The sequence below is a fragment of the Phacochoerus africanus genome, chromosome 15 (assembly GCF_016906955.1).
Source record: "Phacochoerus africanus isolate WHEZ1 chromosome 15, ROS_Pafr_v1, whole genome shotgun sequence".
NCBI classification, from domain to species: Eukaryota; Metazoa; Chordata; class Mammalia; order Artiodactyla; family Suidae; genus Phacochoerus; species Phacochoerus africanus.
The window spans coordinates 3,423,345-3,437,831 of record NC_062558.1 but is presented as its reverse complement, the minus strand read 5'-3'; the positions used below and the strand labels follow the sequence as shown (position 1 = coordinate 3,437,831).

Below are 14,487 nucleotides of genomic sequence, written 5' to 3'. Positions count from 1 at the left end.
CTTCCTGAGAAAACACCATGAAGGTGGACAATTAATGGACATACACTCCCACCCTGAGCTCACTGAATTTCCACTCTTGTGTCCTTACTCTTTGCTACTGATCTATTGCATCACTTGCTAGGTTTCCACAGTCGATTTTTTTGGGGGGGGCTATTTTAGGGTCCCACTGGCAGCATATGGAGGTTCCCAGGCCAGGGGTCGAATCCAAGCTGTAGCCGCCGCCCTATGCGGGATCCGAGCCGCATCTGCGACCCACACCACAGCTCAGGGCAACGCTGGATCCTTACCCCACTGAGAGGGGGCAGGGATTGAACCCGCACCCTCATGGATACTAGTCGGGCTCGTTAACCACTGAGCCACGACAGGAACTCCGAACACGGTTAATTTTAATGTTTACTTTCGGAATTAATCTTTCATAAAAAATTCATCCATCCCTTTAAAAAGTAGTGAAACACTCGCAGTGTATGTATTCACATCTTTAATCCATCGACTTATTATTTGTGCAAGAGAAAAGGTAATTTACTCAAACACACTCCCTCCAGTAGCAAGCACGGATTAATATCTCTCCAAAAGCTAAGTCATTAACTCCCTTCCCATTGACAGGAAGGGAGTCTTTATTTTCAGTAGCAGCCTTCACCTGGTCTCCTTCCAGATGGCATCACTTTCCCATCATACCCCTCAGCACCTTCACGTCTCAACAGATGTCATGCAGTGTCCTGTCCAGTCTTCCCAGTGGCTGCAACCCTGGCTCCTTCATGTGTTGTTCTAGTTAATTCATAAACAGCACACTTGACTAGTCACCCTTCTGTAGCCTGTTCTAAAACTAAACAGGGGTGACAACATTGGAAATAATTTACACTCCAATAATCCCCTTCTCATAAATCTCACTGATGATCATTTGCTGGCCATTAATAAAGATGGAAGATACCAAAGTGAACAAAAAAACCCGATGCTAAGCCAGAGGAAAGCTAGCAAAGGATGATATGATGAACCTGCTGCTTTCTTCAACTTCAATAAATTCCATATAATTAATTTTTGAGCTCTAAGAATGAATATGAACTAAGAATGGAAATAATTCTCTCTGTGAAAGAATCATGATGGATTTAGAAGACAGTTGCAGACTCACCATCTCTGCGATTAAGACTGGCAAAGCCAGGGCCATGGCTGCTGGACAGCTCTGAGGAGCTGCTGAAGGAAGCCCGGGGCAAGGCAGACGCCAGAGGGGCATCACAGTTATCTGGGGGGAAAAACACCACGTTCAGGTTAAAACACTGATTAAAGCTTTTCTGTCTTCTTCTCTCGTCTCCTCTTCCTTCCCTTTTTCTTGCCCTTCCTTCTTATTTCCCTCGAACCCTCCCTCCTTTTCTTCCTTATTTCCCTTCTTTTTCGTTAACAGGCTAGGAATATGCTAGAGACCACAGCAAACATCAGTTTGCCCAGGTAAATGTTGAACAACAGGCTTTAAGGAAAATAAAAACCCTGACTGGTAGCATATGCCACTTTTCGTGGCGTAAATATTCACATTGTGACCAATGTAAAGCTATCGACACGATGCCATTGACTATAAAGTTGCAAAGAGACAGGGACACATCACATCATTTTACTTTCACCACACAAATAAGACATGTAAACAACCTTAAAAACCTTAAGACACCATAACATAAAGTAGGGACTGGTGAGTTTTCAGAGTTTATTATTCATGTTTTTAACTTGATTACTTAATAATGCTTTAATTGTAATATAATTTAATTTTAAATAATGACTCGGTTTTCATGCAAAATTCATGAAAAGTTAATGACTGGCTCTGGCTAGATGCTAAAAATTGGTTTCAGCACATCACTCCTCAATGGGAAAATATTAAAAGTATGTCCTTAAAAATCAGAGAGAACGCTGTAAGGGCACCACTATGTCTATTGAACTTGGCACTGAAAGTTAATTTAAAATTAAAAGCACAAAATGTGGAGAAGAAAAGCAACTGTTAACATTTCCAGATGATATGATTATATAGGTAGAAATTCGGAAATAACTTAATAGTCCATCATACAAAAGCTGATTATATTTCTAAACTTATCCATAGTTAGAAAATAAATTAAATAGAATAGCAAATAGCAACAAAGCATATAAAGTATCTAAGAATGAGTCAAAAATTTATAAGACATTTATGGAGATAATTATTAAAATTTTATTGAAAGACATTAAAGGAAAATTACATAAATTCAGATCGGAATAACAGCAAATAGGAAGAACAGTGTTTTTAAGGTATCGGTTTTCCCTAGTTTGATCCAAAGATTCATTAGAAGTCCAGTCAAAAGCCCAGGAGGGTTTGTCATAGAACTTGAAGCAATGAACCACATGGCTCAAGGTTCTTCTTAATTTATTTTATTTTAATTTTTTTTGCTTTTTAGGGCCACACCCTCAGCATATGGAAGTTCCCAGGCTAGGGGTCCAATAGGAGCTGTAGCCACCATCCATAGCCACAGCAATGAGGGATCCAAGCCACATCTTCAACCTACACCAGAGCTCACAGCAATGCCAGATCCTTAACCCACTGAGAGAGGCCAGGGATTAAACCTGCAACCTCACAGTTCCTAGTCCAATTCATGTCCGCTGCACCACAATGGGAACTCTGGCTTGGAGTTCTTAACATGGGGTACAGATAAGATTTAGGGGTTCTGTTGAGAGGAGGAGAAAAAAATGACATCTTCATTCTCACTAACCTCTTGCTAAAATTCAGCATATTCTTCCATCATGAATAGAGACAAACTATACCATACTCAGTAGTTCTTTTGCATTTGTTATCAACATAAATTGAAGATACTTTAATAGCAATCTTTGTTGTCACAGATATCCAGAAATATCTTTTATGATCCTCTTATAATATTATTTATTAAACTCACCACTAGATCTTGTTATTTAATGTGCTGAAAAACTAAGATGACATTACATTACAATTTCTAATACATATATATATATATTTTGCTTTTTAGGGCCACACCCATGGCATATGAAGGTTCCCAGGCTAGGGGTCCTATTGGAGCTATAGCTGCTGGCCTACACCGCAGCCACAGCAACATCAGATCCAAGCCGCATCTGTGACCTACGCCACAGCGACATGACATGTCATGACATGTCATGACATGTCAGCTCATGTCATGCCGGATCCTTAACCCATTGAGCGAGGCCAGGGATGGAACCCGAAACCTCATGTTCCTAGTCAGATTCATTTCTGCTGCGCCATGAGAGGAACTCCCAATTTCTCATATACTGATATAGCATTTCAATATAACTTCTACTTTGCAGCCTGATGTATGCATTTTAGGCATGTACAAGCCCCTGAAAAGGAGTCACAGGCTTCAGCCATGTGCCAGAGGGGTCTGTGGCACAAGAGCAAAGAAGCACCCGCAGTGAAAGTGTGCACTGCAAGTACAAAGTTGCTGAGATAGTACTGGGGCATTCTTAGCATTTCAGAAAACTCCAGAAGAAAAGGTTTATCCACAGTCCATTAACTGCACCAACTCGAGTGTCAAAATGACAATTTCTCGGAGGCAAGAGCCTGCTGAGCAGACCGGGCCTGCATCATTCCCATGCAGCTAGACTCTAACTTAACCCCCGGAGTCGCATAGCTAGGTGAGGGCAAGTCAAGATTATCTCCATCAGCTGTTCAACTTGGGAAGCCTGCTCCTTTCCCAGCCTCCACCCCAGCCTGGCTCTCTTTCCAAGTCTCCCCAGACACTCCCCGCTCAGTGCTCTCTGCTCACACCTTTCTCCTCTCACCATTTTGGGGGGCTTTCCTTACAGGGCTGGAAACTGAAGGAGGATCAAACACAGATTCTGGAGCCAGGTTGCGGGTGGATATAGCATTCACCAAGTTGCCTGCTCTTGGGATATCACCTACCCTCCCGAAGCCTCAGTTATCTCATCTGTACAAAGGGGTCTCACAATTAACAGGATTTCTATGAGGATTCAAAGGGTTTGCTTTCAACACTTTCACTCTGGTAGAACAAGTCATCACATGAGCGTCCTCAAAATCTTCTATAAAGGAATTCCCGCTGTGACACAGCAGAAGAGAATCCACCTAGTATCCATGAGGATGTGGGTTTGATCCCTGGCCTCTCTCAGTGGGTGGGGGATCCAGCTGTGGTGTGTCAAAAGTGTCAAAGACCTGGCTCAAATCTGGCTTTGCTGTGGCTGTGGTGTAGGCCGGCAGCTGCAACTCCAATTCAACCCCTACCCTGGGAACTTCCATATGCAGCTCCGATTCAACCCCTAGCCTAGGAACTTCCAGAGGCCACAGGTACAGCCCTAAAAAGAAAAAAATATATATATATATATGTTCTATGAGGACATTTTCCCCACAGAGAGACATAGAAGGCAGCATGCAAAGTTGTAGGCTCCTTTTTTATTAGTTCTTCCAAAGAAAGCCTATGAATCTTGGTCTTTAAAAAAAAAAAAAAAAAGACTAGGAAGTAATAGCTTTTATATTGTACGCTTTTCTTTTAAGGAACAATTTCATAAAAGCTTTTTTCAAGGATACTTTTCTTTATAACCCTAACTTGGAGGCTTCAAAAACAGTTGTTCCAATTTACTTCCACACAGTCAAATCTGAGAATGCGTGTGGTCAAAAATGAGGTAACCACATCCCACAAGGGCTTGGAGGAGAGTGGCTCTGTATTTGGACAGTGTTTTCCGTGCATTCACTGTGTTTCTAACTAAACTACATTCTTGCAGGGTGAAGACTTAGATGTCATCCAAAATCTCCACTAACCATTATTTTCAAATGGAAATGTCTATTTTTTTAAAGTACAGTTGCTTTACAATGTTGTACTAATTTCTGCTGCACAGCAACGTGACGCAGTCATGCATATATATATACATTCTTTTTCTCACACTATCTTCCCTTATGGTCTATCCAAGGAGATTGGATAGAGTTCCCTGTGCTATACAGTAGGACCTCATTGCTTATCTATTTTTTTTTTTTTTGTCTTTTTGCTATTTCTTTGGGCCTCTCCCGCGGCATATGGAGGTTCCCAGGCTAGGGGTCCAATCGGAGCTGCGGAGCCACAGCAATGCGGGATCCAAGCCGCGTCTGCAACCTACACCACGGCTCACGGCAACGCCGGATCGTTAACCCACTGAGCAAGGCCAGGGATCGAACCCGCAACCTCATGGTTCCTAGTCAGATTCGTTAACCCCTGCGCCACGAGGGGAACTCCCGCTTATCTATTTTAAAGGTAATGGTTTGCATCGACTAACCCCAGACTCCCAGTTTACCCTGCTCCCTCCCCGACCCCCCTCGGCAACCACAAGTCTGTTCTCTGAGTCTGCTGTTTTGTAGATAGGTTCGTTTGTGCCGTATTTTAAATTCCACCTATCAGCGATACTACATGGCATTTGTCTTTCTCTTTCTGACTCACTTAGTATGAGAATCTCTAGTTGCATCCATGTTGCTGCAAAGGGCATTATGCAATGTCTATGCTTTATACTGTGATCCCTGAAGCCAAAATTGTTAAGACCCAATTTAGTTTTTTTCTCACAGCATTACTAAACATTTGACTTCCACTATTATTCTTATCAATAATCTGATAAATACCATTTCTTAATGCTTTAAGCTATCAGAATTATTTATAAACAAAACTGTTTTTAACCAATGAGATGGCAAACCAATTGAAAAGAGCAACTACCTACCACTTAGGAAAATGAGTACAAGTAATAAGCTTATACGAATTCACAAATGAGAATAACTAACATTACAGTTAAATAGGCTAAGACAATTTTATGTCTCTTTGTAAGAACCACTTATATTAATATGAAATGAGTCTATGAAATAATCTCAATTTTGAAATGCACTTAACTCCTTTAGAAGTTCAAATGCATTCAAGGTTAGGTTCTTAGAGAAGCTTAGAAATTCTAAAGGGAAACCCATAATCCATTGTAATGTGTTTTACAGAAAAAACAAACACACCATAATTGTTCATGATTTATATATGATTCAGACCAGAGTGCTAGAACATCCTTGGGTGCATGCTCATATAATAAATTCATATTTATGAAATACTCAAACCTTGTCTCAGTATCTGTTCCTATGGTAAAGTCATTTTAATCAATAGCTTATTGTCTGTCTTGCCAACAGAGCAGTGTTATACTGAAATTATAGAACAATATTACAATATTTCAGCTTCTATTTTTTTAAAGTTATATACATATATATTTTTTTCCCTCCGGGTAAAATATTAGAAATTCGGAAGTCCCACAGTTGAGGAACACATAGTTGGCTTAATCCTCTTAATCTAACACTATCTGAGCGTTTTCCAGACTCTTGACCTCCTCTTAAAACTACTAAAATCTACCCCTCTCCACAAATAAAGTTCCAGACAGACCTCTTTGGATTACTACAGCACATTGGTAATACATTTGTTCTTTGTTCCTTTAGAACTTTCAAATCCAGTTTATACAAAACTGTATATAAGTGGTATGCATTATGTTCTGAACTAGATTAAAAATGCCTCCGCGCAGAAAATGTGTGCTTGTTTGTTGCTGGTTGTTCACCCCTCAACATGCCATGATGAACTCCAGTCCCTGGAATGGAAAGGAGCGTGTGGTATAAACTTCCCTGGAGCTGAACTCCTGGTGCTACGTGCTCCTCCCAAGTGGGCAGCTTGAGGGCCCAAATTGTTGTGACGTTCAAGGCCCACAGCAAGGCCCCTCAGGCTCCGGGCCAGCAAGATGCAGAAGTGGACTCAACAGGACCTAAAGCCACCTAGGAATCATTTCCCCATCAAGAGGAGTGAGGGCTGGAGCTAGCCTGTGGCTCCAATAGCCACTGTTCCTGGTGGTCCATCCATGCCTCTGAGAACTTGATAAACAACAGTGTCCTCCCCTTGCTATTCCCAAGGCATGAGCTCACACCACATAAGTGGAGTTCCATCTTCGTATAGATTCCCAAGCAATGTCTTCAGCACTTTGGACTCCAGTTCTGAACTTGGTCAACTGTTCTGGAGGCACTTGCCAGTTTCTAGACCCCAGCTACACATACAGTGGACAGGTGGTGGTGACCCCCTGGCATCTACAGGCCATTCTAAGCTCATGATCCTGGCATATAGGACATTCTAGGGACTCTTGCATAATTCTCCAGCTCCATCTCATCTGCTACTGCCCACCTGCTCCAGAAAATGTGTGCTACGGCAGGGTCCTGGTGTGTTCATATCCACTACTGCCCCATGTCTACACTTGGCACCGCTGTGCATGCCATGAGCTTGAACAACTGCGCTAGACCCAGTCATTTAATTTCATGACCCTCAATACCCAGCCTGATAGGCTATGGCCTAGTGGACAGCAGAGGCGATTTCTAATTTCTTGTTCTTCCAATAAGATGCACTCTAATAGTAGAACACAGTTGTATCTTTGCCAAAACAAAATCAGAAAGACCACATTTCTGGCTAATTTATTTAATTCACACAACCATAGAGTTTATGCCTAGGCATTAGCAGAATCCAAAGGAAAGCACTTTTATCTCTACTCTTAGGCTTCTTTTATTTATTCATTTATTTATTTATTTTTATTTTTATTTCCGTTTTTTAGGGTTGCACCCATGGCCTGTGGAAGTTCCCAGGCTAGAGGTCGAATCAGAGCTACAGCTGTCGACCTATACCACAGCCACACCAACGCAGGATCCAAGCCATGTCTGTGATCCACACCAGAGCTCATGACAATGCCAGATCCTTAACCCACTGGGCAAGGCTAGGGATCGAACCCACTCCTCATAGATACTAGTTGGATTGGTTTCTACTAAGCCACAGCAGGAACTCCCTACTCTTAGGCTTCTTTTAACAGATAGATCTAGACCTGAATGTTGCCTGTAAAATTATTCTTCAATGGTGAAGGCTTCACTTCTCTAAATCAAATGGTAACACTATAAGTACAGTTTGTCTTCAATTTTAGTGGTATATATTCAAAACATTCATTGTTCTTATAATTAAATTATATTTCTGGTTTCATTTAGCCAAGTGGTTTCATACTGTTAGTGTTTCCTTTTTTATAAAACGCCTTACACTTCTTCTTTTTCTTTTTTTTTTTTGGTCTTTTTGTCTTTTCTAGGGCCATACCCAGAGCATATGGAGGTTCCCAGGCTAGAGGTCCAATTGGAGCTGTAGCTACCAGCCTACACTAGAGCCACAGCAACTTGGTATCCGAGCCGTGTCTGTGACTTATACCACAGCTCACCGCAATGCTGGATCCTTAACCCATTACGTGAGGCCAGGGGCCGATCCCGCAACCTCATGGTTCCTAGTCAGATTTGTTAACCACTGAGCCACGATGGGAACTCTGCCTTACACTTTTTTTGAGAAAAATTTAAATTTTAAAATAGTACATTCCAAATTCTGACACCCAAGTAGCAGAGAATATTTAGCTAGGCAAATACTTTTAATCAAAAAAAAAAAAAAAAGAGTTGTCTGCCTAATGATCTGGTTTTGATCTCTCAGAAAATCTGCAACTCAGATACAAAAAATCAGTTTTTGAAAAGCCTTCCTCTCAGAGCTGAAATCAATGAATTTGAAAACAGGAAAGCAATGGAGAAAAATCAATGAAACCAAAATTTGATTCTTTGAAAAGATCAGTAAAACTGATAAGCCTTTAGCTAGGTTAGCTTAGGGAAAAAAAAAAAAGAGAGAGAGAGACTAGAAATTTCATTTCTCTGAAATGAAAGAGAGGACATCACTACAGATCCTATGGACATTAACAGGATAAAAAAGGAATAATATGAATAACTCAATACTCACAAACTTGGCAATCCAGATGAAATGGACCAATTCCTTGAAAAATACAATCTATATCTATTAAAGAATTTGAATCAATTACCCAAATAATTATTTTAATAATATAATAATAACCTTCCAAAACAGAAAGCACTAAGTTCAGATGGCTTCACTGGTGAATTCCATCAGACATTTAAGGAAGAAATCAGGCCATGCCTCTATAACCCATTTTAGAAGATAGAAGCATAGGAAATGTTTTCTAACTCATTCTACAAGGCCAACATTACCATAATACCCAAACCAGTCACAGATATTACAAGAAACCTACAGACCAATATCTCTCATGAACATAAATGCAAAATCTCAACAAATTAGCAATCAAATCCATCAATGTATAAGTAGAATTCTATGTTGCAAAAAGGAGGAATTTGTCCCAAGTATGCAAGGCTGGTTCAACATTGAAAAAAAAAAATCAATGTATGTTTTCCATCACATCAACAAGCTAAAGACAAAAGATCATTTGATCATATCAACACATGTAGAGAAGCATCTGACAAAATCCAACACCCCATCATAATAAAGAAAAACCTCTTATTAAATTAAGAGTAGAAGTGAAGTTCCTCAGCTTAATAAAGAATAGCTACAAAAAAACTTGTAGCTAACACCACACTTAACAGTGAGAAAACAGAAGCCTTCCCGGTTAAGATCAAGAACTAGGAGTTCCCGTCGTGGCGCAGTGGTTAACGAATCCAACTAGGAACCATGAGGCTGCGGGTTCGATCCCTGCCCTTGCTCAGTGGGTTAGGGATCCGGCGTTACCGTGAGCTGTGGTGTAGGTTGCAGACGCGGCTTGGATCCCGAGTTGCTGTGGCTCTGGCGTAGGCTGGCAGCTACAGTTCCGATTGGACCCCTAGCCTGGGAACCTCCATATGCCACAGGAGCAGCCCAAAGAAATAGCAAAAAGATTAAAAAAAAAAAAAAAAAAAAAAGAACTAAGCAAAGACTTTCCCTCTCACCACTCATTTTCCATATCCTTCTGGAAGTATTAGTTAATGAAATTAGTCAAGAAAAGAAAATAAAAGAGGTACATACTGGGAAGGAAAAAAATCTTTCTTTGTTCATAAATGACAAGATTATCTAAGCAAAAAAATCTGAAAGAATAGAAAAAAAACTCATTAAAGTAATAGGTGATTATAGCAAAGTCACAGGACATAAGGTTAATATACAAAAATCAACTGTTTTTCTATGTACCAGCAATGAACAAGTGGAATTAGAGATTTAAAACAATACCATCTACATTAGCACCTAAAATATGAAATACTTAGGTATAAATCTAACAAAAAATGTATAAGATCTATACATGGAAAACTACAAAACTCTGATGAGTGAAATCATCAGAAGAACTAAATAAATGGGGAGAGACTCCATGTTGGATAGTTATACTTGATATTGTCAAGATTTCAGTTTTTCCCAATTTGATCTATAGATTCACGGCAATACCAAAGTTCCAGCAAGTTATGTTGTTGATATCAACAGACTGATTCTAAAGTTTAAGTGAAGAGTCAAAAGACCCAGAAGAGCCAACACATTATTGAAGAAGAACAAAATTGTAGGAACTACACTACCTAATTTCAAGACTTGCTGTAAAACTTCAGTAATCAAGACAATGTAGTACGAAAAAGGAACTGCAAATTCGTGAAACAGCAGAGAAAGTCCAGAAGGAGGCCTACACACATACAATCAACTGATCTTTGACAAAAGAGCAAAAGCAATATAGTAGAGCAAAGACAATCCTTTCAACAAATGGCGCTTGAACAAATGGACTTCCATAAACAAAAACATGAATCTAGACACCCATCACAAAAATTAGTTTGAAATGGATCACAGATCTAAATGTAAAGCACAAAACTATAAAACTCCTTGATGCTATAGGAGAAAATCTAGATGAATTTACATTTGGTGTTATAAACATAACACCAGAGACACAACCCATGAGGAAAAGAATTAATGACCCAAATTTACTAAAATTAAAAATGTCTTCTCTGCCAAAGACAATGTCAAGAGAATAAAAACACAAGCCACACATTGTGAGAAAATATTTGCCAAAGACGCATTTGATAATGGACTTATTAGCCAAAACACACAAAGAAAACTTGCACTCAACAATAAGAACACAACTCCATTTTTTAAAAAATGGTCCAAAGGTGACTTTAACAGACACCTCACCCAAAATATACAGAGGACAAATAAACGTATGGAAAGATATTCCACACTATATGGCTCCAAAGAAATGCAAAAACAAAAATGAGATAGCAATACGCACCAAGGAAAATGGCCCAAATCTGGAACAGTAGTAACACCAAATGCTGGTGAGGTTGTGAAGCAGGAAAAACTCTCACCTATTGCTGGTGGGAATGCAGAATGGTGCAGCCTTTTCGGAAGATACAAAGCTAAACATACAATCCAACAACCTGCTCTTTAGTATTTACCCAAAAGGGTTGAAAACGTATGTCTACCAAAAACATGCACAAAAATGTTTATAGAAGCTTTATTTATTAAATTCCCAACACCTGCAAGCAACCAAGGCATTAGTAGGGAATGGATAAACTGTGGTACATCCATATAGTGGAATATTAGTCATAACAATAAATGATCCATCAAGCCATGAAAAAACACAGAAGAAACTTCAATGTATATTACGGAGTGAAAGAAGCCAATCTTAAAAGGCTGCATATATATGATTCTAGTTATATGGCATTTTGGAAAAAGCAAAATTATAGAGCCATTAAAAAGATCAGTGGTTACCAGGGTTTAGGTGGAAGAGGGGAATGAATGGGAGGAGCTTGGGGATTTTTAGAGCAGTACAGCTACTCTGTATAATAATATAATGCTGGATACATGTCATTATACATTTATCCAAACCTACAGAATGTACAACACCAAGAGTGAATCATAAACTATAGATTTTGGGTGATTATCATGTGTCAGCCGTAAAAAAATGCATCAGTCCGGTGAAGGATACTGGTAATAGAGGAGGTTAAGCATGTGTAGAGGGAGGGCATACGTGGGAAATCTCTGTACTTTCTGTCCAATTTTAACGTAAACCTAAAACCGCTCTAAAAAATATATTTATATTTATTTTTAAAGGGAGAGAGGCTTTCTCTTTATCAACAACCCTGAGAATTTGCTTAAAAATAAAGGCTATGATTTAAATAGGAGATAACCTTTCAGTTGTTTTTCTTTCCCAGGTATCTGCTTAGGAGCCGATTTGTGAAATTTAGCTCTTGGCCTGATGACTGAAAGAATCAAGTCCATTCCTTCATGGGTTTAAAATTGTGCAAGATTGTGTGACTCTACCATCATGCACAGGAATCGAATATTTGGGGGGAGAACGGTTTCATTTTTTTCATGGGTAGTTCTGCCTCAGCACTCTAAGGAGACAAGGATTTAAACCTGTTTGAAAGGCAAATTTGAATTCGCCCAGGTATTATTCACCTATAGCCACTGAAAAATTTATATGCAGCAAAAAGAATAGATTCCCAATTACGGGAGTGGTTCTAAAATTACAACTAGTGCCAGTTTAATGAATCATCCTGCTTCTCTTATAGGATCGGCACATTAAAAAGAAGAAGAAAGAGAAATAAGAAGAAGGAGAAGAATCACTGTCTTCTTCAACTTTTATCACAGTGCCTGGCACATGGTAGGCATTTGGCGAGTGTTTGCAGAATTAAATTAATCACAAGTCTAAGAGCAACTTTCTTAAATCTCAATATCTAAGTTACATTTCCACCCTAACATATATTGAGCTTAAAACATTGAAACAGCCAAGTTCGACCTAACAGAAAAATCATGCAATCTTAATTTCCAGGCTGGGTGTGGGATAGGAATGTGATCGTGGGACCAGGAAGATACAGATAGAGAAGAGGGGGTTCTCACTAAAAGGAAGGGATTGCCCATGAAGCCTTCATTTCAGAAGACACCCTTGTTTCTGCTTCCACAGGGCATGGCAATAAAAGTCAACGACCCACCCCACTCAGATATTTTTTCAGAAAGAATTCATAAATGGAAAGGTTAGAACATGTCTGCATTAGAAGAAAGTAACCTCTCTGGATTTATCAAGATTATATATTTCTGTGCAATACAATTCAAGGAAGAAATAGACACTGCGGTTTTTCAGACACTGATACCCAAGGACACAGGGATACTGATGCCCATCCCTGCCCCCAAAATGCTGATATCATGAGTGTCTGACTTGGAGCACCACCAAACCAAACCATTTGAGATACATTTTTTTTCTTATTTTTGTCTTTTCAGGGCTGCACCCCGTGGAATATGGAGGTTCCCAGGGTAGGGGTCCAATCGGAGCTATAGCCAGTGGCCTACACCGCAGCCACAGCAACACCAGATCAGAGCCTCGTCTGCAAACTATACCATAGCTCACGGCAACGCCAGATCCTTAACCCACTGAGCAAGGCCAGGGATCAAACCCGCAACCTCATGGTTCCTAGTCGGATTCATTTCTGCTGCGTCACGACGGGGACTCCTATTTGAGATACAATTAGTGATATTTGTGTATTTAAGCTAGACGCACTCTGTTCTTCAGAGAAGTAAATGTATACCACAGAAGCTGTGGGATCTTTGCCAACCTGGACTGTGTGAGGAGAGACCCTGACCATGGCCACCAAGCGTGCGTATGAAACAGCAGTTTTCACATGAGCAGCCCTGGTATCTGTATTTTGTTCTGTGGTTGTTATTTAAACCATAACTGAAGCATGTTGACATACTTTCAACAATCTGAAACCCTATTAAGCTAGTCTCTGGAAAGATGCACTTGGAAAGCTCAGCTGTTGACTCAGATAAGTATTGCTATCACTTTAAATGTTTAGTTTTAAAAGATTTTAACTATCCATAGATCATTAACTGAGGAACTGCCTTGCTTGCATATAAATCTGAAGTATCCATTTAAGGGGCCAAAGCTAATAATCCACAGCTCTACCCAAGTGTTAAAATAGTCACAGAGCAATCAAGAAGACAATTTTGGAGTGACGTCAGCATCATGGTGGTATGAGTCATTCCTGTTTTCCTTCTCCTTTGCTTTACAATGAATCTATACAACATCCATAGCCATAATTTTTTAAAAAAGGATTTTTGCACAACAGGACATCTAAGAAATCCATCGGTGTACCAAAAGTAGGACTGGATCATGGAGTAGGTAGCAGAACGAGGGAAGTGGTGGCAGAACTGGTGGCAGGAGGTGAAAAGGACCTGGCTGTTCTGGAAGCAAGCCAGCACAACCTTTCTGGCAGAGGAAGTGGAGGATGAAAGCAGCGAGTGGAAGTCTGCTTAGCCATGTATGCCCCAAATGGAGGAACTAATTTCTCTTTGAGGAGACATTGCTGTGAATGGGAAGAGGGAAAGGAAGTGTAAATAGACAAAGGGAACTGAAGGGAAGTGTCTCCTGCTGTCTGTCCCTGGAGACAAGAGGACCACCCAAGGACCTCTGGGGCTCCACCCCAGAGGATATCTCTACCAGGCCATGGGCACCCACAAAGCCACAAGTGCTAAATACATACCTCCTTCCAAACACCCTTCGCTTTTTTTTTTTTTTTTTTAATTGGCAACAGCCAGTCAATTCTGGTAAGAGAAACCAAAAACTTATGCCAGAGCACCACCTTCTGGAAAATAAAAGGAAGGCTCCTACCTACCAACCTGTTGAATACCCAAAGTTATATTT

General features: G+C 40.1%; 1 protein-coding gene across 3 annotated transcripts in view; it reads right to left on the bottom strand.

Moving 5' to 3' along the window:
• Positions 1 to 14,487, bottom strand: part of LOC125116656 (contactin-associated protein-like 3) — a 200,478-nt gene that overhangs the window by 162,968 nt on the left and 23,023 nt on the right. For all 3 annotated transcript variants that reach the window (XM_047762089.1, XM_047762091.1, XM_047762090.1), the window contains exon 2: positions 1,127 to 1,237. In XM_047762089.1, coding sequence (XP_047618045.1) covers positions 1,127 to 1,237 — 111 coding nt within the window. The remainder of the gene's footprint in view (positions 1 to 1,126; positions 1,238 to 14,487) is intronic.